We start from the raw sequence: 23143 nt of genomic DNA, 5'->3' as shown, positions 1-23143 counted from the left end.
TTGACTCAGTCAGTCTTATTTAACAAGAAGTCAAATAAAGTGGCATAATGTTGCAGAATACTATTTGTATATTCCTAATGTTGAGTGCCTTGACTTTCTTATCTGATGCAACTACACTTCCTCCATCTAAAGAGGTCAATATATTAAATTCAATAAGTTCTCAGTTGTCCGAAATAAGGTAAGTTGAATTAATCATAAGTTCCGGTCTTTCAAGGTCTCTTTAAAGTGTTTGACAGATATTAATTTTTTAAAGTAGTCTGTTTGAAAAAGTGTTGCCTAAGTAATTTCAGTTTTATAGTCGTTGTAATCGCGTTTCAAATTTACCAAATCGAAAAATTAAGACACAAGTTATTTAAAAAATGCAGTGTGATCAAAAACCTGAAAAAAAAAATTATGATTTGAAAGACTCTTTCATTAAAAGCAGCAGAACCGGTTAGTAAAATGCTTTCTTAACTGCTTTATTTATAAAGAACATTCGACTTATATGTTGAAAAATCACATTGCTCTATTTAAATACTGAAAAATCGATATTGACTCTTTAAGACAGATTGTCTAACATTTTAAGTTCAATGAGACATTGAAAGACCCGAACTAAGTATTAAACCTTTTCTTAACTAATCAAATTATTAATTTAATAGAGCTGAACAGGGACAGGAACATAAGATTCTTCTATCGGACATGCAGTTAATAAAAACGGAACTACTGAAAAAAGATAGAAATGTTGTGGTATCGGATAATCAATGTAGAGCAGACATACAAACTCTGAGAACGGACTTCGACCTACAAAAAAAAGATTTAATTAATAAGGAAGCGAATATTCTGACTTTACAAGCAGAGTTGGAAAACCAAAAGAAAATTGTACTTGCCAAGGAGTCTAATATCCAATTGCTTCAAAATATAATTGAACATCTTAGAACGGAGGAGGAGCGTAATAGAAAGCTACTTCTCCCACACAATTGTGCAGAAGCCAAGTCTAGTGGGATTAATGAAATACTCCTCCCCAAATTTAGTAGTCAACCTTTTAAAGTTGCCTGCGATGCGGAAACCCAAGGAGGAGGTTGGACCATTATCCTGAGAAGGATGGATGGCAGTGTTAACTTTCATCGAAACTGGACGGAATATAAAAATGGATTTGGTAATCTAAATGGCGAGTTCTTCATGGGTTTAGAAAAGATTCATGAAATAACGGCAGAAAGAAATCAAGAGTTACTTGTTCTTCTCGAGGACTTCGAGGGCAATAAAACGTTTGAGAAGTACGATGTATTCGCAATTGGAAACGAGGATCAACAATATGAATTACACACTTTGGGAGATGCCAGTGGAACTGCAGGTGATTCATTCTCACGTCATCGTGGCAGCAAATTTTCTACATTCGATCGGGATAATGATGGTAGATCGGATACAAACTGCGCCGAACTAAAGGCTAGCGCCTGGTGGTACCGTTCCGGCGGTGCTTGTCAATTCTGGTATGATTTAATGTTAATTTTTTTTTAAAACCTCGATTATTAACTCGAATTCTTACAGCCAATTGACGGGAACATACGGAAACAACGAAATTGACAAAGGCGTCAATTGGCTCTACTTTCGGGGATCTGAATACTCCCTGAAGAAGGCCGTTATGATGATTCGGCCCAGAAAGTGTATTCCTGAGTCTTAAAAGCAGTTTCTTTATTATATGCATATTTTTTTAGAAAATTTAAATAAAAACCATTGTAATTCTCTGTATTGTTCTCTCTTTTCTAATTGCTTATGTTATTCTCTCCCTCTCTTTATATCTTTGCCTTTATGCCTGCATTATTTCTCTCTCTATCTACAATACTTATCAATTCCTCCCTTTCTCCTTCTCTTTCTTTGTCACTCTCTCTCGCTTTCTCACTTTACCTCTCTCTCATTACTCTCTCACCCACTTCCTAATATATCTCTTTCCTATTTTGCTCTCTCTCGCTCTCTTTGTACATATGTGCAAAATTAATATAAAATATTTATAGAAAAATATAAATTGTAATAATGCAAACAATAAATACTATTTCATTCAAAATAAGTATATGTATATATATTATCATAAATTTTTGTTCACAACATATGATAACTAATTCGTAACCTACGGGCAATTTTATGCTGTTTTCACCGAAAATCTATAGTTCTCATATAATTTCCAGGTCCCCAATTTTATGGGTTGCCATAGGAACGATGGACTTAAACTTAAGTTTTAGTACAGAAAATTTTTTGTGTGGCTGTGATCAGTATTTGGCATCAGTGGATCGAACAATCAAGAACTCACAAGATAAGCTTGTTTACGAACTAAAAGTAATGCTGATAATTTCGAGTCGTATGATCTGCGGAGTCGGCTCAAGTCAAATAATCCTATATACATATATATATACGCGTACATATATTTATATATTGTATATGAAAAGGGTATAAAAGAAAGTGATGTCTGGTTTCACTTTAGTCTTATTAAAAATTCAGTAAAATTAAGTGGCATAATGTTGCAAAATATTATTTGTATATTTCTAATTTTTGTCACTTTCTTATCTGATGCAACTGCACCTCCTCCATCTTTTGAGACCAATTTCAGGTAGGTCGAAATAATACTAAATTCCTGTTTTTTCAATATCTCCTTCAAGTGTTTGACAGCTATTCTTTTTTTATAAAGTAATGTGTTAAAAAAGTGTTTCACAAGCAATTTCAGAATTTTCAATCGATTCATAAACTTATAAGTCTTATTGAATTTTTGGTGAGAGGTGATAATTGCGGATCAAAAATCTACTTTAACTATAATTCTCTTCTTATTTTCTCTTCTTATTTTCCTCTCTTCCACGCCTCTCTTGCAATAGAAATCCCGTCCTCTTCAGTTTTACGGGAAATATCCTGCCTCAAATGTGAACTTTATTTATATACATAAGGAATACCTCTCTGGTTTAGGGCTCTCCTTAAATATAATGCAGCGTTTAAGGCGAAGTTACATTAAAACATAATTTGATTTTTAGACCCTGTACTTAAAAAGTACATAGTACAAAGTAGACCGAAATTGAAAGAATTTATTGCAGTTCTGCTAACAAAGTTAAATTTAATAATTTATTTTTTTTTTTTTAGTTATAGTCTTTATGTTATTATTTTATCAGCTACATCTTTTTTTTTATTGAATAAGTACAGGGTTATTTACAGTCGTTTCCGCTCGACTGTAGCCATATTTGCAATAGTTATTTATGCCTCAGCACAGCCTGCATCATGTGATGTCTTTTTAAACTGTGGCTAAAACTGAAACTGATTAGGTAAAATTCTTTGGCACAGTCAGCTGAACATGCCGTGAACAGTCAGTACCTGGGGAAAGGGACAGGTATGTAGGTTATGTAAAAGGGCGTATGAACAGATTTCCTTGAGCACGTTTGAAATTGTGTATGCATACTAGAAACTAAAAACTGGTAACTGGTAACTGGATAAATGAGAGTGAGCTTCGACTTAAGTAAGGAGACGGTTGCAGGTACCGAGAAGGTACCGGAAAGGGGCAGGGACAGGAGGCATGGAGAAAGTAACTGCTAGAAAAGTTATACACGTAGTTACAGCACATTTTTGATAGGAGGCACTTAAACAAGAACTTTAAGTGCCATTTGTGGCAGAAATGAAATATTTTCCAACAGAAATTTGTACTCTACGCGTAGATGGAGTCATATTAAAGGTATAACCGCATCTTAATTTATTTGTACGTTGGCTTCCAGCTAGTTGACTCCTTTAATAACCAATTTGGAGGCAACTTGAAGGATATTAGCGTGTTGTCCCTAACCCAATTTTCGCAACTTGATTCTGGGGGAAAGCCACAGAATTCAGGACAAGGATGCAGGAAAATGGCTCTCAGACAGGTGACTTAATGGAAAAACACGCACACACGCACAGCACACACACACACACACACACACATGCCCAGAAGTGGGACTTAAGTCTTGTATTATGAAAAGCTCATCTAATTTCAATCAATTGTGCCAGTTGCAAGAGAGAAGCCAACAAAGAACCAAGTGAATTGCAGGAGGGTGAACTAAATTTTAAGTGCTTCCCGCGTCCTATAAGTTTTCAAAGGCGTTTAGAAGGGCGTGGCCAGATGTGGACAAATCAAATTCAATGAAATTTAACACAGAAAAGAATTATGTCCGTCTGTCTGTCTGTCTGTCTGTCTGTCTGTCTGTTTGAACACGTCGATCTCAGAAACCATAAGAGCTAGAGACTTCAAAGTAGGTATGTAGGTTCCTGGATACCATACGCAGATCAAGTTTGTTTTTATTTTTGAAGCGGACCACTATATCAAATAGCTTCCATAGAAACGATTCATCGAAAATAAAATTTTAGTATAAAAAAGTTTATTGCTTGTTGAGATATTAGAGCCAAACTGAAAGGCTATAGTCGAGATCCCGACCATAGGATACCCGTTACTTATTTCAATATATATAAAAGTACTTTAAAGAAATTACTACCTAAAAAAAAAAACTACTGCATACTTTTAGGTAATTCTATTGAAATAATAACTTTATTAATAAGTTTGGTTAGCTATTACTCCCGTTCTACTTGTCCGATCTTGCTGCGGATAAATGAGATTATAGATAATATAAATAGATAACGTTAATTGCTATATAAACTGTATTATCATAAAAACTGTGAGTTTTGTGGCAAAATGGACACACGAATGCTTTAAAATGATAACCACTATGTATGACGTCATTACGGCACCACCTTATTGGTCATGCCCAGCCGAAGAACCACCTAACAACCCAACCACCCATTTATTTGCTAGTCCCATCCATCAAATGACAAAAGCCAACACAATTTTGATTTTATAGACAGCTGACTAAGCTGCAAAAAGCAAAACTTCAAGTAGCTCATAAGCCATGGCGGAGGGAAAGTTGATATTGGGGCAACCACCTCAACCACAATCAAGACGCGCATCAGTTAATCATATCAGCATAATAAGTCAACAGAAGACGCGCAAAGGTAATAAAATGAAATCCTTGCCGACGCGCTCAGGAAACTCGAAACTCGAAGCATCTTCGGGAACGGCACCTTGTATATCTGGGCATAGGATATACGATACAATAACCCCAGCTCAAATCAAGCATAACCAAAGCACCGACAAAAATGTGTTACCCCGTCGGAACTGTTTTTTTTTTTTTTTTTTTTTTTTGTAAGAAAGTTTCATGTAAAAGAAATCACATTTTCACAGATATTTACATTCGCATTTCTGCATAGTTTTCAGCATAGTTTATTTGAAATTATGTGCTTTGGTATACATTTTGTCTACCGGTTTTTCCAATAATCATAATCATAATCATAAAAACGATAAGGTATGTAATTTGTAATACATTTTTTTAATTTTTTTTGTATTGTAAGAATTAATAGAAAATTGGGTGAAATAAATTACATCCTTGGGAAGAATCATATCTGTAAAATTAATATTTTTAAAACTAAGACTAAGTTATTTAATAGGCGCTTGAAGTATTGCTAATCGAAGAGATTAGAAAAAAAAACCCATATTCAATGATATAAAATATAAATGAACATAAGCAAATCTAACCAAAAAGTCCGACAATTTCCCTCTTTTTTTATACTCCTGTCTGTTGCTTTGCACGCAAAGGGAAATAAAGAAAATAGGTAAAGTAAAGCAATCGTGCGCTAAGAAGTTACATTAAACACTCTACTTCTACAGCTGCGGGGTATGCTAGACTATGCCTATACCCAACAACTAAATATCTTTCAAAATAATAACATGACTCTCCTTGATATTTTATTACAGGGTACATTTTAGAAGAGCAGTCTTAGACGAGAAATTACAGAGCGTTTAGCAGTCGAGCAATCTGCATTTTATGTCTGTGATGAATTCTTAAAAATTGTTTTATACTGACTACAAAATATTATCGACTGTTTACAAAAATCTTACAAGAAAAAATCGCTGCGAGGTAATAGTCTAGTGACGCAAAACATTCCATGTCCCAAAATTTCAGATATCTAATTTTTTGAAATATAATAAAGAGACTTATTTTCATAAATACTCAGGTTTTAGCCAATATACCTCATTTGGCGCTTGCAGCTAGGGTATGCAAAGAAAACTGCTTACGCGCATATTAAAAATGGTTTATTTATGTTGTGGGAGTGAAGGGGAAACGGGACACAGGGGGGACGCACAACGGTAATCGATTTATGCGGCGCTATTTACAATTTGTTATTTAGGCGGCAAGCACAATCCTCTTAACCTACCCTACCCCACCCTATTCTATGGTCTACGTATCCCCTCTCTTATCTACAAGTCGTTTCCAGGCAACTTTGACGCTTTTTGAAATGCGATGCGATGCGGAGGCATATGCAAAAATCCAGGAAAAGATATAAAGCCCAAAGAGAGAGACAAAGAGAGACAGAGAGAGAAAAAGAGTGAGAGAGGGAGAGGAAGAGCGCCGTGAGTAAAGAGCTCTGCAGTTGGTTCTGCTTTAAGTTTATAAATCAATTTTGTGCCAGACTTTAGCAAAAAAACAATTCCACAATCGATTAAAATAGCATAATTATTTGTGTTCAGCGCCTCGACTCGAAGCAGTGCATTTGCTGTGTTCATATTTTGACGCAGTATCCTGGAAACATGATTTTTAATTTATAACAAAAAAATAAATTTTAAATCTTAAATATTATCTCAATAAAAACATGATGAATTTATGAAATACATTCGTATTTTTATTGAAAAATCATCAAATAAATCTTACCAACAATTTTGTTTATAAAACTGTAGCAACCTCTTAAAAAAATGTACAAGTTTTGTTAAAAATATCACAAACCTGACTTTAACACCTTCAAACAGAAAGAAAAGACATACAAAGAGAGAGAGAGAGAGATAGAAATAGAGAGATAGAGGGAGGGAAAATGCGTACAGAAAGCCTTTAGCACAAGTTTGGCACAAAGTCGCATTTAATTTGATTGTGTGCCAAAAGGAATGAATAGAAAAAATATTTTAATATATCCGACAACTTTTCCAAACAAGTCTAAAACAAAAGAAAATGGAAAACAAAAGAGAGCAGAGAAAAAGCTTGATAAAATATCAGGCGCTAACTTTTTTCCAATACCATAAAGTCGCAAATTTTTAATGAAATTAAATGGCGAGTCGGCATCTAAGCCACGGCACGTGTCCGGCACAAATCTAGGCCAAAGTCGGTGACAAAGTCCATGCTGTCGGTGAAAACACAATTCTAATTGCATTCCCCCAAAGCTCATTTGCACTTTACGAGCACAAAAAGTTGAAAAACCGTATAAAGTGCCGCAAATTTAAAATGAAATTTAAAACTCGTAATTTAATAGAAGAACCTACATATTTCAGTAAGATAATAAATATATTTAAGTTGAGTTAGTAGCTAATACGAATTGATAGGGATTAAAACACTTTACTTAATTTAATGAGAGAACTCGTTAAATAACTGAGTTCAAGTCTAACAAACGTTATATAATACAAAATTAAAAGAGTCTCTTAAGTATTTTTGTCGTAAAATAGTTACGAGTATATTTATGTAATTTATTTATATATAAAGCTCAATATTATATCGCTTAACTTAAATATACAATAAAAAAAAAAGAAGAAAAAAGACTTGAGGTTTATCTTTTTGTCTTTATCGCTTAGGTTCAGTACAAAAGTAGTTCGATTAAATAGAAACCATAATGCTAGAGTTGTTATTTCTATTGAAACATTGTCCTCTTATGTGAGTATAGATGTGTGTGTGTGTGTGTGTGCGAGTGTGTGCTGTGGGCGGGTGGAAAAGTGGGCATGGTACATATTTAACAATTTGAGCTGCAGTTGCAGTTGCAGTTGAAATTCGAATTCATGTTGTTCACAGCCGCGATATACCCTCATTTGCATAAAGCTGTCGATTTTCAGAGGCTTTGCTTGTGCTGTCGGCGGTTGCGGTGATTGTTGCGGTGATTGTTGCGGTGGTTATTGCTCTGGTTGCGGTGCCAGCAATGTTGTGACTATTGCTGATCGCATCTTTGGTCTCATTGTCCAGCGACAAACGGTCGACAGTTGTCGCCTCATCGAAACGCACTCTCGCCTCGGTTTTCTGGCTGCTAGCGTTGCCAGAGTTGCCACTATTAAAGCTGCTTTCCTCAATTGCCGACATTTCATTCTGGCTGAGTTCTGTGCTAATTCCCTGCAATGTATTGTAGCAGTGCTTAAAACTGGGTCTCTCCCAAGGCTCCGAGCGCCAACATTGCAGCATCAGCGAATAACTGCAACAAAGATATTTAGAAATTAAAAATTTTACTATATTCATATAAAGCAGAAAAAACAGTACAATTTCTTTAGCAAACAGAAACATGTTTTCAGATTTAAACAGGGAATAAAATCAAATAAATACAAAAACAAATAGGTTCTATAAGAAAAAAAAAACACTAACAAAAAGTTTTTATTAAATTGTGTAAAAATATTTTAGTTGAATAAGTTTTTTTTTTAGAAAAATTTAATATTTGACCGATCGCTTCCTATGACAGCTGTATTACATAGTTGACCGATACTGTTGAAATTTCACAATATTATATGTGAGTAGCTTTCTCTCCAAAGGTTATAATAAGTAGGCAGCGCTAAGATTTAAGTTGTAACTTATAAATTGTTGAAAACAATAAATTAGATTTGTATAAAAAAAAATTAAAAATAACTGTTTATTTTGTCGGAATACAAAAGTTATATTTTATAAGGTTTATTTTTTATATTTTGGAATGTGATTAAATTTGTAATTAAAAAAAGCAAGAAAATAAAAATAATTTTTTTAATGTTTATAATAAAAATTAAAAATAAAAATAATACCCGAAAAGCTATTTTAGGTATTTTTTGATAAATTCATATGTACATTAAATTTTTAATAATATTTTCTAGCTTTAATAATGCATATTAGTTATAATAATGAAAGGATCTATATTTTATTTAGGGCTGTAAAGAGGAGTTTTTCCAGAGAGAGAGGAGTACTTACAGCTTCTCGGGACACGGATCCGGCGGATGAAGTCGTCCCCCGTCCTTGACATGGGCAAGCACCTCGAAATTGTTGCGTGCTGCATATGGTTGCTGGCCCAGAGTGAGAATCTCCCAGCAGAGAACGCCAAAGGCCCACACATCCGACTGTGTGCTAAAGATGCCATCCACGAGACTCTCGATCGCCATCCAACGGACGGGCAACAGACCCTCGCCCTCCTTCCGATAATAGTCGCTCTTGTAGATATCTCTGGCGAGTCCAAAGTCACCGATTTTCACAATGCGTCGTCCTCCAATCGCAGCGCCATCCGACACTAAACAATTGCGACAGGCGAGATCTCGATGCACAAAGTGCATGTCCTCCATATAGCTACAGCCATTGGCCACGTCCAGGCACATGGTCAACAGATCCGGCAACTGCAGTCCAGGCTGTGTCTCCTAAACAATTTCAAGTTCTCTTAGTAGCTTATTTATTAACTGTTTCTTAGTTTACAGCAGTAAACCAAAATTTAAAACAAAAACTATATGAATAAAAATTACAAAATTACAAAACAAAAACCTTAACTATGTAAAAAACTTATAACCGCCTTATTTAATTATTTATCAACTACTACAAATCATTTAAAACTAATAAAAATAAATACACCTTGGCTTACTTACATTTTTTTACAAGACAAACATTATATTTTAAAGCTACCAAAAAAAAAAACACTGAAAATCTAATTTTGAATCTATTTTAATTCACTAATCATTGTGCAGCTTAAACGGTAAGACCACGGAGGCTGAAATTTTTACACAACATAGTTGAGTAATTTTGTATTTTTATAAAAGTTAAGCTTTTGTTACCAAAATAATTTTTACAGCTTTACCTTTATTTTCACATCAAAAGAAGTGTTATTTCGTTACTCATAAATAAAAATTTGGTTCACTGCTTATGTTTTTAAAATAACTCTTGTACCCTTAAAAATATTTACATATTAATAGAGTCACTTCAATCGATCTTATAATAACTCTAATAACTTTACTTTTATTTTTAAATCAAAAGACGTGTTATTCTCTAATTTAAAAATAAATTTTTAAATGCAATTATTACTTTGCAATTATTAAATAATGATTAAAAATATGAAGTATTTATTTAGAAAATTGATAGAATTGAATATAATTGTTAAGTTGTACTTTGTATCTACAAATTTGTTACCTGTGAGCTTGAGCGTGCCGCTCTCAGATAGCTGAGCAGATCACCGGCCTCCATGTGCTCCATAATGAGTGAGATGGAATCACTGTCGATGCAGATGCCAATGAGACAGACAATGTTCTCGTGCTTGAAGTTGCTCATCAGCTGCGCCTCCTGCAGCAGCTCCGCAAATTCGGTGGCGCCCTTGCGCAGGCTCTAAAGGAAAAAGAGAAAGATTAAGTCAGGGAAATTACGAAAAAAAAAATTGTAAAAAACAAATTTATTTATCAAAACAGTTATTTGACTAACTGTAAATGTTTTTCAATCTTTGAAAGTGACGACAAGGGAATAATTTTGTATTTCGAGTAAGATAAAAATAAAATATTTATTTTCAATGGTTTCTGGATTATTTAACTGATTGATGAAATGATTGATTGAGTGATTGAGTGATTGATTGAATAATTGAGCGACTAATTGATTGAAAAACTGGTTGTACGATTGATTGAATGATTGAATGATTGGTTGGATGATTGATTGAATAATTTATTTGAGTAATTGTCTAATAGGTTGATTGATTAATTGTGTGATTAATTGAATGACTTAGTGATTGATTGAATGGTTGATTGAGTGATTGATAGATTGGTTGGATGATTGATTGAATAATTTATTTGAGTAATTGTCTAATAGGTTGATTGATTAATTGTGTGATTAATTGAATGACTTAGTGATTGATTGAATGGTTGATTGAGTGATTGAATGATTGATAGATTAAATGATTGAGTGATAGTCCAATTGGTTGATTAATTGATTGGGGGATTAATTGATTGGGTGATTGATTGATAGATTTAGTAATTGAATGGTTGACTTTGTGATTGAATAATTGAATGATTGATGTAGCTACCTTAATGGCGACACGCTGCGGCTGTGCTTTATTCTCGCCCTGGAGTTGACCCTCGTAGACCTCGCCAAAGGCGCCACTGCCAAGGAACCGCAACAGAGTCAAGCGATTCCAACTGATCTGTGGCAAAAGCGCAATGTCCGCATCGCTCAGCGACATGGAGAAGGTTCGACTACGTGCCGCCAGCAATTGTTGTTGCGTCTGCAGTACCGACAGGTTGCTCCAAATGCTGGGACGGCTCTGCTGCAACAATTTCTTGGCGCGATGACGACGCTTTTGCACTGCAAATAAGTCCGAATCGAGTTAAGGGTAATCATATAAAGAGTTTACGACTACAAAAGACACCATACTCAAATTAATTCTGAGAACATAAAGGTTTATAATATAATTCCAATTAAAATATAAGCTCAAATAAAATTTAGCTAATTTGTTCTATCAACAAATTTGAAAATGAAATAATAAATACATTTTAATTTTTGTGTTTACACGCTAAAACAACTCATTTAAAACTCTTTATTCCGACTTCATTTACTCATTTACTCGCTGATCACTGTGGCGTCGAAACGGTAAGAGGTAAGAAACTGAAATTTGTACACAATATAGCTAAGACACAAATTTGTTCTTGAATCAAAAAATAATTAATTTTTTTAAATTAATGTACAACTGCTAGCTCTTGGATTCACTTGAAATTCTTTTAACTTCAACTTACCCTTGCGAATGAGCACGAGGGCGAGTACACAACTGGAGACAATGGCTGCGGGCGCAATAATCGCCAGGACGAGGGAGCCTCGCTTCTCCGGTGAGACAAAGGGCTCAGCGATGCGATCACTCTCCTCGCTGTAGGGTCCCCAGCCATGAGGACGATTCCGAGCACGAACACGGAACAGGAGCAATCGACGCGTGTGCAAATCTCGGACAATGCAGCTCAGTTCCGTTGTATTGCAAAAGTCCAGCCATTGATCCTCAATGACCGCCGGCTCCTCGGCCCACGGCAGCAGCGATAACGTAGTGTCCCGACGACGACGTCGACGCCGATTGGTGCGTCGTGCCTGCAATGCCTCCAGATTGTAGAGCAAAATGGGTGCTCCATTCTCCTGAGCGGGTGCCCAGCTCACACGAAATATCTCACCGGCAATATGCTCAAACTGTGGCTTACCAGGCGCACTTGGAGCATCTCCAAGCGTTTCATAGTCATGACTTACGCCGTAGTAGACAGGAGCACCTAGGAAAAACAATTTAAATGTATTATTACTTTGATTTGGTTGAATAATTAAAGTTATTTTATTAATATTTCTGATAATTATCTAAAAAAAACTATGTAAAACTCTTTATCCTGACTGACTGACTCATCAGTGTGAAGCCAAAACGGTACGACCTTGGAGGCTTAACTGCTTCTTAAGACATCTTATCCCAACTACCTATTCTATCTTGACATGATAATGATTAATTGATAACTACGATAATTATCTAAAAAAAACTATGTAAAACTCTTTATCCTGACTGACTGACTCATCAGTGTGAAGCCAAAACGGTACGACCTTGGAGGCTTAACTGCTTCTTAAGACATCTTATCCCAACTACCTATTCTATCTTGACATGATAATGATTAATTGATAACTACGATAATTATCTAAAAAAACTATGTAAAACTCTTTATCCTGACTGACTGACTCATCAGTGTGAAGCCAAAACGGTACGACCTTGGAGGCTTAAGTTTTCACTCGACATAACTAAAATAAATTTTGGCGGATAATTGGTTGGACATTATTTTATAGTCCCAAAAATATGACTGCTTCTTAAGACATCTTATCCCAACTACCTATTCCATCTTGACAAAATTTGAATGCAATCGGTAGACTTTATAGCCAGCATGGGAACACCTATGTTATTATTTTTTTTTTGACATCTAAATGAATTTTGAGATTCGTTTTTCTCGCCAAATGTAGCCTTTTACCGCAAACTCTAGCTTTTTCCTGCCAAACTTGTATTTTTACAAGTTATTCAAGATTAAGGGGATTTGCACCCTGCTCGCTTTGCTCGCCAGCCACCATCTCGAAATGCTCGCCAATTTTTTTCCATTTCCAATTCATAAAAAATTTGATTTGATTTGAACTCATTAACAATTCCTGATTTTTGAAAATCCCTACCTGGAGAAGCGGCATATTCCAATCCCAGACGACAGGAATACCTCGTCTTGGGCTGCAAGGAGAGCAGCTTTATTGAGCTGTAATTTCCGACGAGATTAAAGTGAAGTTGCTCCCTTAGCGACTGACATTCGAGGCTCAAGGAGTTGAGGGCATCTGGTGTGCCTGCCCAGGACAGTGTCATGGCATAGGCATTCAACTCGAGCAGCTGCAAAGCCGGCAATGGGGCATAGCAACGGATGAGCAGACGTCCAGTGCTATTGTATTTACTGGGCGTGGCATGCGCGTGCAGCCACACCTGATAGAGATGTCCGGGCTGTAAGCCTGTAAGGCGTTGGGTTCCTGCCTTCTCCACCCGCTGCTCCTGCTCGGGATGATGCACCTGCTCTTTATCTGTCTCCTGTCCTTCTCCCTCTTGCTCCTGCTTCTTATCCTCATGCTCATCTTGGAGCTGCCAGTGCAGCGTATAGTAGACGCTATCGCTCCGCAGCTGCAACGGCGCCAGCCAGCTGATCTCCACTTCCGCTAAATTAAAAATTCATTCATTTAAATATTATCAACTCGGATTTAAATATAACAAATTTTAATAAAAGTAGTGGTAGTAATTAATGATACATAATAATAAGGAGGAAAAAAAAATATGTATTTATTGAGGGCAAAAAAATACAGTTTCTAATTTAAATGCAGAATCAAATTAGAAGTTAAGACAAGATAAAATTGACATTCCGCAAGGAAATCGGTTCAGTTTTGACAAAGTTATGGCGGTTTGAAGTTCGGAGAAAGTGTTCAGGGGAACGTAGAGGAAAATTGAACAGTGATCGAATGCATTGAAAAAATGGACAGTGAGGCCAAAAAAATACAGTTTCTAATTTTGATGCAGAATAAAACAAGGGGTCAAGACAAAATAAAATTGATATTCCGCAAGGAAATCGGTTCAGTTTTGACAAAGTTATGAAGGTTTGAAGTTCGGAGAGAGTGTTCAGGGGAACATATGAAAAAAAAAATGAACAGTAATCGAATGCATTGAAAAAATGGACAGTGAGGCCAAAAAAATACAGTTTCTAATTTTGATGCAGAATAAAATAAGGGGTCAAGACAAGATAAAATTGACATTCCGCAAGGAAATCGGTTCAGCAGCACAAAGTTATGACGGTTTGAAGTTCGGAGAAAGTGTTCAGGGGAACGTAGAGGAAAATTGAACAGTGATCGAATGCATTGAAAAAATGGACAGTGAGGCCAAAAAAATACAGTTTCTAATTTTGATGCAGAATAAAACAAGGGGTCAAGACAAGATAAAATTGACATTCCGCAAGGAAATCGGTTCAGCTTTGACAAAGTTATGACGGTTTGAAGTTCGGAGAAAGTGTTCAGGGGAACGTAGAGGAAAATTGAACAGTGATCGAATGAATTGAAAAAATCAACAGTGAGGACAAAAAAAAAACAGTTTCTAATTTAAATGCAGAATCAAATAAGGGGTCAAGACAAGATAAAATTGACATTCCGCAAGGAAATCGGTTCAGCTTTGACAAAGTTATGAAGGTTTGAAGTTCGGAGAGAGTGTTCAGGGGAACATATGAAAAAAAAATGAACAGTAATCGAATGCATTGAAAAAATGGACAGTGAGGGCAAAAAAATACAGTTTTTAATTTTGATGCAGAATAAAATTAGGAGTTAAGACAAAATAAAATTGACATTTCGCAAGGAAATCGGTTCAGTTTTGACAAAGTTATGACGGTTTGAAGCTCTGAGAAAGTGTTCAGGGGAACGTAGAGGAAAATTGAACAGTGATCGAATGCATTGAAAAAATGGACAGTGAGGGCAAAAAAATACAGTTTCTAATTTTGATGCAGAATAAAATTAGGAGTTAAGACAAAATAAAATTGACATTTCGCAAGGAAATCGGTTCAGTTTTGACAAAGTTATGACGGTTTGAAGTTCGGAGAAAGTGTTCAGGGGAACGTAGAGGAAAATTGAACAGTGATCGAATGCATTGAAAAAATGGACAGTGAGGGCAAAAAAAAAAACCGTTCTTAATTTAAATGCAGAATCAAATAAGGAGTTAAGACAAAATAAAACGGACATTCCGCAAGGAAATCGGTTCAGTTTTGACAAAGTTATGACGGTTTGAAGTTCGGAGAAAGTGTTCAGGGGAACGTAGAGGAAAATTGAACAGTGATCGAATGCATTGAAAAAATGGACAGTGAGGGCAAAAAAATACAGTTTCTAATTGAAATGCAGAATCAAATAAGGGGTCAAGACAAAATAAAATTGACATTCCGCAAGGAAATCGGTTCAGCTTTGACAAAGTTATGACGGTTTGAAGTTCGGAGAAAGTGTTCAGGGGAACGTAGAGGAAAATTGAACAGTGATCGAATGCATTGAAAAAATGGACAGTGAGGCCAAAAAAATACAGTTTCTAATTTTGATGCAGAATAAAATTAGGAGTTAAGACAAGATAAAATTGACATTCCGCAAGGAAATCGGTTCAGCTTTGACAAAGTTATGACGGTTTGAAGTTCGGAGAAAGTGTTCAGGGGAACGTAGAGGAAAATTGAACAGTGATCGAATGCATTGAAAAAATGGACAGTGAGGCCAAAAAAATACAGTTTCTAATTTTGATGCAGAATAAAATTAGGAGTTAAGACAAAATAAAATTGACATTTCGCAAGGAAATCGGTTCAGTTTTGACAAAGTTATGACGGTTTGAAGTTCGGAGAAAGTGTTCAGGGGAACGTAGAGGAAAATTGAACAGTGATCGAATGCATTGAAAAAATGGACAGTGAGGCCAAAAAAATACAGTTTCTAATTTTGATGCAGAATAAAATAAGGGGTCAAGACAAGATAAAATTGACATTCCGCAAGGAAATCGGTTCAGTTTTGGCAAAGTTATGTCGGTTTGAAGTTCTTAGAAAGTAGTTAGGGGAACTTAGGGAGAAATTGAACAGTGATCGAATGCATTGAAAAAATGGACAGTGAGGACAAAAAAAAAAACAGTTTTTAATTTAAATGCAGAATCAAATAAGGAGTTAAGACAAGATAAAATTGACATTCCGCAAGGAAATCGGTTTAGTTTTGACAAAGTTATGGTCGTTTGAAATATCGACTCACTTGGACTCAAGGCCCTTCCAGTAAAGTTCCGAGGCGCACTGGGCGTGGCAGCTGCCGTGTGCAGCTTCAAAGGGGAGAGCTGCAAGGGATCGTGACCTAGACGTCTCTGGTAGTAGCTGTAGATGCGAACGCGTAGTTCGTAGCCTCGAAACGGCTGCAACCCGGTGATGTTTAGGGTTTCGCCAGCGAGGCCCTGTAGCTGCCGCAACTGCGAGTGTGGGGAGGTGAGGTTCAGTTCATAATTGAGACCAGGCACGGGTAAAACACAATCCGCAGCGGCAGTTAGCAAAGGCAACCGAAGATGGCACTGCGTCTCCTCGCAGCTCGTTTCCTCAATGGCGCCCAACGTGGGTAGCAGCAGACAATGTCGGCTCGGATACGCTTGATAGTTGTAGGCGCGCAGCAGCCGTACCTCATCCGGCTGCAGTTCCAGCAGATACTCCAGCTGCTGGCGACGTCGGCCATAAGCACGCACACTCCCATTGCGCAGGGCGTAAATGTAGCCCGGATCCTGGGCCAACTGTGAGATGTCATCGCTCAGCAGATTCAATTGTGCCCGCAACGCGGTCGGTGTGCACAGCATCCTTGCCACATGGTAGACGCAGAGTCGTCCTACATTTAAGGTTGTTAATATTGAAAATATAGAAATCAGTATCGGTCAAACACTCGAACTTACTTTCACCCAATAATCAGCCTAAGTTCTTTTCTTACATTTTTCTTAACTCTCAAAAAATCTGTTCATTTTCACTAAAAACCCCAATAGGCCCCCAATTTGTCCTTATTTTCATAGAGAATACCATAAAATAGACCTAACTTAATTTTCACCTTAAATCATCATACCAGTATATTTCAATTTTATTAATCCCTAGATATAATTTTACTCAAATTTACTCAAATAGAGAATGGTTTTCTTAAATCTTAAATCGATTTCGATTTTACTTTTTTAATACGTTCTATTTATAAGTACTATTATTATTATTATGTCGTCACGATAAAAAAAAAGCTTAAAAAACATATCGAAATATATAATTGTCGTGTTATTGACAAATTTTGTAAGTTTAATTATACCCTGAGTCCATTAAAAGTGCAAAGTCCTGACGATGATAACAATATCTATTTTGAAATACCCTACCTAGATGATCCACCAGATTGAGCGTCTCCGCTGCAGGCTCCTGGCTGCCCTCAAAGAGGCGCCACAAAGGGAATGTGACGCCCTCGAAACTCAAGGTGCTGCCGTTGACCAAACTGCGTCCCTGCAAGGTGGAGTTTCGTGCTCCAATGTCATGTTGCAACCAGACGAGTAGACGGGAATGTGGCAACGCCACAAGATCACGAAGTAGCTGTCCCGGCTGTGTGTTCCACAGACGTTCCCCTTGCAGGATGCGTCCGTCGAAGCGACAGAGATCCAGGCGATAAATACATGCCGCCGGCGGCTGCGATGAGGCATCCAATTCCGCCCAATAGACAATGCGTTGCACCCAATCGACAGTGAGAGCGAGTACCTCGGCCCTCATTCTGGCGAGCTTCGATGGCGCTGTACCGGGCACATGACTGAGCAGCTCCACATGCTCGTTGACCCAAAGCAATCGGTGTTCCCCTTGCAGCAAGGCCAAATGCTCCACAGGACTCGCGGTGTGTACCAGCTGTCGTCGGGCTGCCGTATCCAGATCCAATTGCCCAATATGCTCCGCATTCGCATACAGCAGCCGCGGCACCGACTGCACCTCGGGAGACACATGCAACGCATGACTCGTCGCACCTGCCGCAATTCCCGTCGCTGCCACATGCGCTTGCACCTGACAAAAACAAGGACCAAGCACCGAAATTCTCACATTAAACTTAATTGTAATTATTTGATCGTCTTAAAATCATCATCAGAATAATCTGTAAAAATACCTTTGGTTTTATAGTTTTAAAATAGGTACAAAAACTACCGAAAATTATTCCCAGTGCTCTAATCGTTATTCCTTTATACCCTGAGCCCAATGAAAATTGGCAAAAAAGTTTATAATGTGTTTGACAAAAAGTATGTAACAGGCAGAAAGGGGCGTGGCAGAACCCAAAGTGTATATATTCTTGATCAGAATCAACAGCCGAGTCGATTGAGGCATGTCCGTCTGTCTGTCCGTCTGTCCGTCCGTCTGTCTGTCCGTCTGTCTGTCCGTCTGTTTGAACGCGTCGATTTCAGAGACCATAACAGCTAGAGACTTTAAACTTGGTATGTAGGTTACTGAATACCACACGCAAATCAAGTATGTTTTTATTTTTAGATCAGACCACTATATCATATAGCTGCCATAGGAACGATACATCGAAAATGAAGTTTTAGTATGAAAAAGTTTTTTGTTTGTTGAGATGTCAGAGCCAAACTGATAGAATATGCATTTGGGCTGGTATTATACATCCTGACCAAGTTTGGTTAAGATCGGTCCACTATATCATATAGCTGCAATAGAGACGCTCAATCAAAAATTAAGTCTTAGTATGAAAAAGTTGTTCTTTTTTTTGAAATATCTTAACAAAACTAGTAGAATATGCATTTAAGTTTGTGTAATTTTCCCTTATCAAATTAGGTACAGATTGGTTTCCTATATCATATAGCTATAGTAACAATCGGTCGAAAATCAACTTTAAGTACAGAGTAACCTACTGTCGAGCGTGCAACCAAAATGTCGATTATTTTCCATTTAAAGGGACCTTTTAAAATTCTATTGGATTATTGCTCGCAAATCGGGTTTCTCTAACTTTTATAGTCTCTGAGATCTGGGAGCTTATAATTGTAGGTCCTTTGGGTAATGGGTGCTTTCACTCCTACCTGAAAGCGATATGTCTCCTCCGGCTGCAAATGCTCGACTCGAGCCTCCAGAGTGCTCTGGTTGAGCAGGAGTTCCGCATGGAGTTCAGTGCCTCGCCAGCAGCTGATGCGGTACTGCAGCGACTGATCCACATGCTCCTCCTCTGGCACATCCCAACGGAGTAGGGCGCTCACATTCGGCTCCAGCTGCAAAGGCTCCGCCTGGCGCTCGACAAAGACGCGCAATCTGCGGGGCTGGGTGGGCGCGGCAATGGGCGTGGCCAGTTGGACTTTGGTGGTGGGTCCAGCACGCCAAGCGGAGTGCGGCGTAATGCTCACCCGGAGATTAAATGGCGCCTGCGACAGCTGTGTGATGCGGGCAAAGGGCGTGGCCAGCTCCAAGGCGATGAAACGTTCAGGACCATGCTCCAGGAGCAGTTTGTAGACCAGACTATGATTGCCACCACTTGTGGCGGGTTGCCAACGCAAACGGAAGTCATTCCAGTGACCGCCCTCATCGATCCGAATGCTGTCCGGCAGCACAGCCATCGGACTTACGCCGGAATCGGGCGCATTAGCCGATGCCTCCAGCAGTTGTACAGCCGTCAAGGATTCCTCAAGACCCTGCGGCAAGAGTGTTAACGGTTCCGTCTCCGACAGACGCAACAGTTGCGCACTTTTCGCATCCGCCGAGAGCCAGAGTAGTGCACCCAAAGGAGCCAGAAATTGCAGTGTTTGAGGTACTGCATCCGCCTGGGGAAAGGTCGCCAGCAGCTGCAGCGGTTCAGCTGATGGTGAGGAGAGTGAAGCACGATATAGATGCAATCCGGCGTGTGCATCCACCAGCCAGTAAATCTGACGTTGCTGTAAATCCAAAGTAAATCCATTAATACCTCCCGTCAAGCCGTTCACATGGTAGTACTCCAACTCCGGCTGCTGTGTCAACAGCGCATTTAATGGACGTCGCGCCAAGTGTGTGGCACTTGAATAATATATATGTCCTTGCTCCGAATCCAATGCCAAATGTTGCACTCCAAATATGGGAAGTAATTCCCTAATGCCATGCCATGGATCCAGACGCTGTACACAGTCCCGTCGCAGATCCATCCAGTAGAGGAAACCACCACGCCAATCGTAGGCCATAGCTCCCACATGAATTGCACCGTTGGGCGCCATGCACCTCAATTGAGGCTGCAGCAGATTTATGCAGTGCAGCATGGAATTCCTCACGGATTCCCTACCGAAATTTCCATAAAAATAAATAAATGTATATTTTTATGATAAATATTATCAAAACTATTAAATTCGAAATGAAAATTATGAGTGATGCAGTGCAGCATGGAATTCCTCACGGATTCCCTACCGAAATTTCCATAAAAATAAATAAATGTATATTTTTATGATAAATATTATCAAAACTATTAAATTCGAAATGAAAATTATGAGTGATGCAGTGCAGCATGGAATTCCTTACGGATTCCCTACCGAAATTTCCATAAAAATAAATAAATGTATATTTTAATGATAAATATTATCAAAACTATGAAAATTATGAGTGATGCAGTGCAGCATGGAATTCCTTACGGATTCCCAACAGAAATTTCAACAAACAAAAATTTAATACTTAACAATAAATCTTTTTGAAATTATTAAATTACGGATGTGGCATGGAAATAAAAATTATAAATGGAAGAATGGAATTCCTCGCGGATTCCATACCGAAATTTATATTTTTATTTTTTTTTTTAATACATTTTATTTATATTTGAGAACTACTTAAAGCATTTTCAGTGCAATTTATAGAATTTACAGAGCACGTAAGTTACAGACTTGACATGGCAGGGTTCGAACCCAGTTATTTTTCAAACTGTAGTTCTAGTTATGTATATTAACACACCGAAATTTCCAAAAAATATTGAACTATAGAAAAATAACTGATTAATTAAAGATTCCCTTTAAGAAATTTGATAAATATGTTTATAATACTAAGATTGCGAAATTCTGAAGATTTTCCTTATGGGAATTTCCATGGTTCTTTTTTTGCATCCATTTTTTTGTATTGTTTTCTATTATATAGTCTATTTTCTTTTTTGTTTAGATGAATAGTGTGAATTTGTTGGAGGTACCTGCTGACGTAGTAGGCGAGGCTGGCATTGAGCAGAGAGAGCGGACCAGGACCTTCTGCCAAGTGGGCAGCAATCAATTTAAGTTGAGAGCCAAGCTCATTGGTTGTATAGAGATGTCCACTTTGTGTGGACCAACGCAATCGATGCTCGCCACGTGGCCAGGTACGGGAGAGCAGTACCTGCGTCCATTCGCCCGCCTTGCCGGCCGCATTGATCGACCTTACACGCAGCTGGTAGAGATTATCGGGCTGTAGACGCTCCAGGCCATAGTAAGCACTACGGATATTCCTAATATTGTAGGCACTTTGGCTGGCCACGTCAAGCACCTCCAACTCGTAGCTGCAATTGCGGGCCGGCGACGTCAGCGTCTGGTAGGGATTCAATGACGGCTCTTGCCACGAAATCTGAGCCGACTGCGCGCCAAGCAGCGCACGTAGCTTCCTGGGCACAGATGCCTCCAGGGCCAAGGGCTGACGATGTCTCTCAATGGCCAGGAGTTTCAACAGCGGCTCCTGCAAAGGCCACGATGTTACACAGGATGATTCCCTAGAAATATACAGAAAAACTGCGATAAAAACATGTAAGCAAAAGTCCATTGAAAATAAATTAATTACAAAAAGCGAAAAATAGCTATTTCTGGTGGGAAAGTATAAAAATCAGCGTAATTTGCAATGGAAAATATATTAGAAAATTGCCAAATAAATTAATAAATTTGTTCAACAACAAAATCTATTAAAGGTGTCACAGAAAACGAAACCAACCGTAAATCTTTCAAATCTCCATACATTTTTGGGAGATTTTCGGCTGGTTTCGATTTCTGTGGCACCCCTGTATATTTAGTTCAAAATATATATAAAATATATGGCGCCAGTCAGACGCACAAGCAAACAATTTATTATTGAAATTGAATTTATTGTGCTGCCATTTCATGACGATGGTTCGAACTGTTTTTTAATCCACCAAATTTTGTTGTTTAAAACTACATTTTTTAGTTTTAATAACTTATTGTCCTACATTTATAGTCTTTGCTTTCAAAATTCTATTAAAAATATTGAACTTACCTGCAGTTCAGTGTGTGCCGCTCCAGAAGTTGAAGATGCGTTCCATTTGCCAGCAGTTGTTGGTGTTTATCCATGGATAAATCAAATCTCTGCCAGCTGCCATCGGGCAATGCCAAAGGCGACTTGTAGCTGCCATCGTAGCTCAGCTCCAGGAGCGGTTCATCCTCCACATGCAGAAGAAGCACTTGGAGTAGCCAACGTTGTGGCATCAACACAAAATGTGACAATTTGTTCGCTTTATACAATTGCAATCGCTGCTTGGAATGCAAATCCAGACGCCAAATGATTTGTCCATCATGGAAAAAGATCCAACCGTTCACGGCATCCATTTCCAGCTGTTGTAGCTCCACTCCTAATTCTCCATTGTCTTCCAGCTGCAGATTGCCACCATCCAAGTCACAGCTAAACAATTGATAGACCCGATTATTCTCTTCTTTTGACTCTACTCCCAGATAGAGACGTTGCTGCAACCAGTCAAGGCACAGTCGACGTGGCAACCATTGACTAGAGTTCAATTTGAGAGGAAGATTTCTTGCGGGAATTGTCTCTTCCAGCTGTTGCCTGTGGATAAATCAATTGAGTTTGCCTTTATAAATCAACTTGAATAAAATAACAAATATTTGTACAAATTGGATAACGTAAACATTGTTTTAAAAAAAGGCCAAATTTACTTCGAAATTACTTCGAAATTACTCCGAATCTAGTCCGAAATGATTCCGAATTTAGTCCGAAAATACTTCCAGCATCGAGCAGCCCACTTTAGATGCTAGGTAATAAATCTGACTATTCTAAGCAAATACCACTCCGAAAATACTCCGAATATGGAAAAGCCATCTTAAGAAGCTAGCTTATAAATCT

The 23143-nt window shown here is 37.9% G+C and overlaps 2 protein-coding genes and 1 long non-coding RNA gene across 3 annotated transcripts in view; 2 read left to right on the top strand and 1 right to left on the bottom strand.

Annotated features, from left to right (window-relative positions):
- Positions 1–15: 15 nt before the first annotated feature.
- LOC117786983 (microfibril-associated glycoprotein 4-like) lies at positions 16–1725 on the top strand. Its single transcript, XM_034625421.1, has 3 exons — positions 16–178; positions 639–1466; positions 1525–1725. The coding sequence occupies exons 1-3, from the start codon at positions 48–50 to the stop codon at positions 1655–1657; spliced, it is 1092 nt and encodes a 363-aa protein (XP_034481312.1). The 5' UTR covers positions 16–47; the 3' UTR covers positions 1658–1725.
- Positions 1726–2485: 760 nt separating this feature from the next.
- LOC117787074 lies at positions 2486–6032 on the top strand. Its single transcript, XR_004617660.1, has 2 exons — positions 2486–2578; positions 5780–6032. It is a non-coding gene; the product is annotated as an uncharacterized LOC117787074 (long non-coding RNA).
- Positions 6033–7492: 1460 nt separating this feature from the next.
- Positions 7493–23143, bottom strand: part of LOC117784401 (protein sevenless) — a 34732-nt gene continuing 19081 nt past the window's right edge. Inside the window, exons 9-19 of the mRNA XM_034622132.1 lie at positions 22286–22846; positions 21225–21770; positions 19120–20335; positions 17437–18100; positions 16305–16916; positions 13200–13721; positions 11762–12274; positions 11056–11333; positions 10179–10370; positions 8982–9418; positions 7493–8244 (exon numbers count right to left, since the gene is read on the bottom strand). Of these exons, the coding sequence (XP_034478023.1) occupies positions 7848–8244; positions 8982–9418; positions 10179–10370; positions 11056–11333; positions 11762–12274; positions 13200–13721; positions 16305–16916; positions 17437–18100; positions 19120–20335; positions 21225–21770; positions 22286–22846 (5938 nt within the window). The 3' untranslated portion in view covers positions 7493–7847. The remainder of the gene's footprint in view (positions 8245–8981; positions 9419–10178; positions 10371–11055; positions 11334–11761; positions 12275–13199; positions 13722–16304; positions 16917–17436; positions 18101–19119; positions 20336–21224; positions 21771–22285; positions 22847–23143) is intronic.

Source organism: Drosophila innubila, chromosome X, assembly GCF_004354385.1.
Source record: "Drosophila innubila isolate TH190305 chromosome X, UK_Dinn_1.0, whole genome shotgun sequence".
Taxonomy (NCBI): Eukaryota; Metazoa; Arthropoda; class Insecta; order Diptera; family Drosophilidae; genus Drosophila; species Drosophila innubila.
Note: the sequence above shows the minus strand (reverse complement) of the source record. Positions and strands in the feature narration are given on the sequence as shown.